Below are 4,392 nucleotides of genomic sequence, written 5' to 3' on the forward strand. Positions count from 1 at the left end.
TTCAAACTGACGTGACGTCTAAACACACACTGGCAGCGGCTTTCCTGCAGGGGACTGAAGACTTTCCAGTTATTTTCACTAGTAAGATCACACCATCTGTTATGTGTTAGAGCTCTTAGACCCATTGCAGTTGTTCCCACACTTGCTCTGGTTGTGCTGGTGTTTTTGTGCAGCATGGCACCTTGTAATATGCAGCATTGCTCATAGTTGCATCACATTATCGCACTGGCACACGATGCCCAGGGCTCCGCTTTACGCTGCGTCTCATTTGCACCCGAGTTTGTCGAAATCCTTCTCCTGCTGCAGTATTTCTAGGGAGGTCATGGGAAAGGCTGTGGCCTGTGGGTGTTGGTTTTTCATTTCTTTTTCACAGTTCTTAAGCTCCTAATTGAAATGCTCATTAAACGTGTAGCATCAGGGATCTCGCATCAGAGGTTTGAGAGTTGACACGCTGCGTACATTGCGAGATTGAAACGCATCCTGCAAGGCTGTTTTTATTGCCTCATTCGTTCCCATTGGAGGGATGGAATATTTCATTGTTTGTCAACGTCACCTACATATAATGTGCTTTTCATCTGCTCCGACAGAGCCACTGCCTCCCCGCACTTTCCTGAAGCAATAAAGACCTTGCTTTGTGCATGACAGTTTGTGTATTTTCTACATTAAAGGGGCTGAAGCCAGAGCAATCTCCTTTAAGGTCGAGTGAATTAAATGAAAGCCTCCGAATATTTTTAATTAAGGATGTGAAGAGAATTTAATAACTTCAAATTAAATGCAGCTGAAGCTCTGGTGTTGTGGGGAATTTGATGTTTTGCAGCTGCAGACTCGTGCGCGTTCACCTCAGATATTATTCTGCCGCCTTTAGTTTGCTTGCGCTACAATAAAAGATCAGTTTAATATTCTGCAGCGTCATCTGAACCTGAATAAATAGACATGTAGATCCCAGACAGCAACATGGTTTCGCCCACATCTGGAATACGCTTGGAATCCACTTTCTAAAGTCGTCATTTAAAGTTGTGCGACATCTCAATTATTTCATGTGTTGTGTTTGCAGGTGGTCTTCGGGGGGCTTCTATCGTGGATTCTCTGGACACGCTGTACATCATGGGTCTGATGGAGGAGTATGAAGAAGCAAAGGAATGGGTCCAAAACAGCCTGGACCTGAACTCGGTGAGCAAACAGTGTTGGGTGGGAATCACTATTCGTCTGTGGGTTAGCAGCTCTGGAAACACTGGCAGTCTTGGGCCGTCTAAAGCACTTGTGTAAAAGACTTCTATTGATCAGAAGCTGTGCTGGAATCAATTGTTTCTTTTAACCAACATCTAGTCCAGGGAACTGAGACAGTTTTTGTCCAAATCAAACATGCGTGAGTGGATGAAAGGCCTCCATAGTGGTTTCGTGTTGACTGGACTAGTTCTTTCAAAGTGCGCTAATTCCTCGATGTATTCCGAGGCTTGAAAGAAAGACGAGGAGTGTCATCCTCTGATAATAGACATCTGCAGCGGCCTGAGGGCACAGGGGTGAGAGAGATTACTCTCTGATGGACGGTTCTGAGGGGAAACTATTGGTTGCTAGGGCGTTGCTAGGATACACGATTGTTGTGGTTATTTGCTATGCCATTGCTTTGATGTTCTGAATGGTTGCTTGCAAAGGTGTTGCTGGGATACTAGAAAGTTGTGGGTAGTTGCATAGACAGTATCCACCTTATTCCTGACAAGCTTACTGCGTTTTGAATTATGGGCGGCACTTCCGGTTTGGGGAACTTCCATTCAAAAAGACTGAAACGAATCATTTCAAATCATAAGGTTGCCCTACAAATAAACCTGATCCGTCAGTTTGACTTAATGAGCAATCAGTTTTCTTTCATGTTTTATCTAAGAATAACATGAGAATAACGTAACACTTGGTATTTTAACGTGACATGTTATAACAAGAATATCCATAGTAAGAGCTCTGCATTCTTTTCCTCATGATTATTTTCTTTTTTCCTTTTGAATTCCGCTGTAATAGTATGACAAAAGTCAACACATACTGCACATTTGTGGTCTGTTCTCCCGATTTAATTTACGATGTATACCATTAATAATTCACTGGAATCCTCTCCAAATCCTCACGTCTCTTTCCAGGTTTGGTTTCACAGGTAAATACAATTTATTATCTGTCAAAATGACTGAAATCACTTTAAAATAGTATCACGTAATGCTGAAGTAAAACACTTTTTTATTAAGGCAACGTATGTTACATAATACAATTAACGTTACCACAGTGATATATTTAACCGACCGATTTAGCTGTGGAAAGATGCTTTTGAGATTATTCATGGTCTGTTTAAAGTTACCTTGTTGATGCTTTTACACTTTTAAATGTCCTTTTAATGTTCAATGGTTGAAGGGTGAGTAGAATAATGTAATGTCATCGTAAAAGGTTTAAAAATCTATTATTGCGTCCATAGAGCTTAGTCGTTCACTGATTGTTTACATCTTAACGGAAGTTACACCCATAATTCACGCAAAGCGTCATGGGGCGCAGGAATACTGTGGATAAGAAGTGGACAGAGCCATCTCATTGGAACTCAGTTGAGACAGTTGAAGCCCATTTTTAGCGATTTTTGAGCACTTCCGTTCCTGACGCGCAGACTCAAACCGACTCAAACTAAGCTTGATGACGTGAGCAACCTGTCTGACAGACGTTAATCTTCTAGTAGCTGTGCGTGAAAATTGCCAACGTTAATCTTGCAGAGACGGGGAACTTGAGCAAAGAGTTCTTTGGCGTGAGTGAGCAGGAGTAAGTATTCTGTTGCTTTTATGGACTCATTATCTATGGGCTTCTCCCTTGACGGGACGCCCCCCCGATCGCCTGCGAGCTTCTCCTCCTGTCTGTACGGTCATTTCTGTACAGCGCGACAGAGAGTCCAGTGGTTATGACGCAATCGTTAGCCTATTTTTACTAAATCTGTTTCTACGGGGCCATAATGTAACATAGAAGGTAATGGAGCACTTTATACATTGTCGTGTTTCTTTAGAAATAAATAATGGACAAATGGAGTCTTTAAACGCCTCAGATGTAAAGTTATTCGCTGTCAAAGTGACGCCAAAATGAATGGGAGTCAATGGAAATGCTAACGCAAGTGAAGTTCTGCTACAACATGGCGGCACCCGGCCGGCTTCAACTTCCGGTCGATGGATTACCCCCTTGGGTAGTTGCTATGCTGTTGTTTTGATTCTCTGAATGGTTGCTAGGGTGTTCCTAGGATACCAGGATGTGGTGGGTAGCTGCTAGTCTGTGCTTAGGTGTTCTGAATGGTTTCTAGGGCGTTGTTAACATATGAGGATATTGTGTTAGTTGCGATGAGATCACGGTTTACTCCAGAGCGGCTATATATATAGATATAAATAAACTAATAACTTAAAAATTAATAACTTAAAAAAAAAATGAAACATCACTGAACTTACTTAAGCTGGACTGTGACGCTATTTTCTTCTGGAAACAAACTTTTATGCATTATTTTCCTGTTATCTCTGTAAAGCTGCTTTGAAACAATCTGTATTGTAAAAAGCTCTATATAAATAAATGTGACTTGACTTGAATATGTTGTTGCTTTGTTTTCTTTGTGTTTGCTTTCTGGTGTTTTGATGTTCTGAATGGTTGCTAGGGTGTTCCTATGATACTAGGATGTGGTGGGTAGTTGCTAGGCTGTTTCTAAGTTGTTGCTTATTTGTTCTGAATGGTTGCTAGGGCGTTGTTAAAACACAAGGATATTGTGGGTAGTTGATTTGCTGTTGATTTGTTTTCTTTTTGTTTTGAATTGTTGCTAGAGTGTTCCTAGCATACTATGATGGGGGCTCGTCCGGGTAGTTGCTAGGCTGTTGTTAAGTGGTTCCTTAGTTGTTCTGAATGTTTTTTTTAGGGTGTTGTTAAAAAACTAGAATGTTGTGGATAGTTGTTTTGATTTTCTGAATGGTTGCTAGGGTGTTGCTAGAATACTAGGATGTGGTCGGTAGTTTCTAGGCTGTTGCTAAGTGGTTACTTTGGTTTCTGAATGGTTGCTAGGGTGTTGCTAGGATACTAGGAGTTGTGGGAAGTTGCCAGGTTGTGGTTACCATTGCTATGTGGTTTAGTGTTCTGGGTGGTTGCTTAATGTTGCTTACTTGCAAATGTCAAATAAGCCCACCCTTAAATTTGTTGAAATCAATTCATTAATATTTCTAAATGAAATGATTTTTTTTCCAGATGGGTGGGTAAAATAAAGCTGATGTAGCTGTGTGTCAAAAACATCGCATTGGGTGCTTGCAGTCTAGAAAAGAGTGTCATCTAGTTTAGGTGGTTCTGGACACTTGCACTTTTCTACTTTGACATCTAGAAGTTTGAATTTCATAACTCTTGATACTGAGA

The 4,392-nt window shown here is 41.1% G+C and overlaps 1 protein-coding gene across 1 annotated transcript in view; it reads left to right on the forward strand.

Moving 5' to 3' along the window:
- Positions 1–1,058: 1,058 nt before the first annotated feature.
- The window catches only part of LOC130091504 (mannosyl-oligosaccharide 1,2-alpha-mannosidase IC), an 85,192-nt gene continuing 81,858 nt past the window's right edge, over positions 1,059–4,392 (forward strand). The window contains exon 1 of the mRNA XM_056259410.1: positions 1,059–1,170. Within this exon, the coding sequence (XP_056115385.1) occupies positions 1,105–1,170 (66 nt within the window). The 5' untranslated portion in view covers positions 1,059–1,104. The remainder of the gene's footprint in view (positions 1,171–4,392) is intronic.

Source organism: Rhinichthys klamathensis, unplaced genomic scaffold (genome assembly GCF_029890125.1).
Source record: "Rhinichthys klamathensis goyatoka isolate OS25496 unplaced genomic scaffold, OSU_Roscu_1.1 h1tg000168l_1, whole genome shotgun sequence".
NCBI classification, from domain to species: Eukaryota; Metazoa; Chordata; class Actinopteri; order Cypriniformes; family Leuciscidae; genus Rhinichthys; species Rhinichthys klamathensis.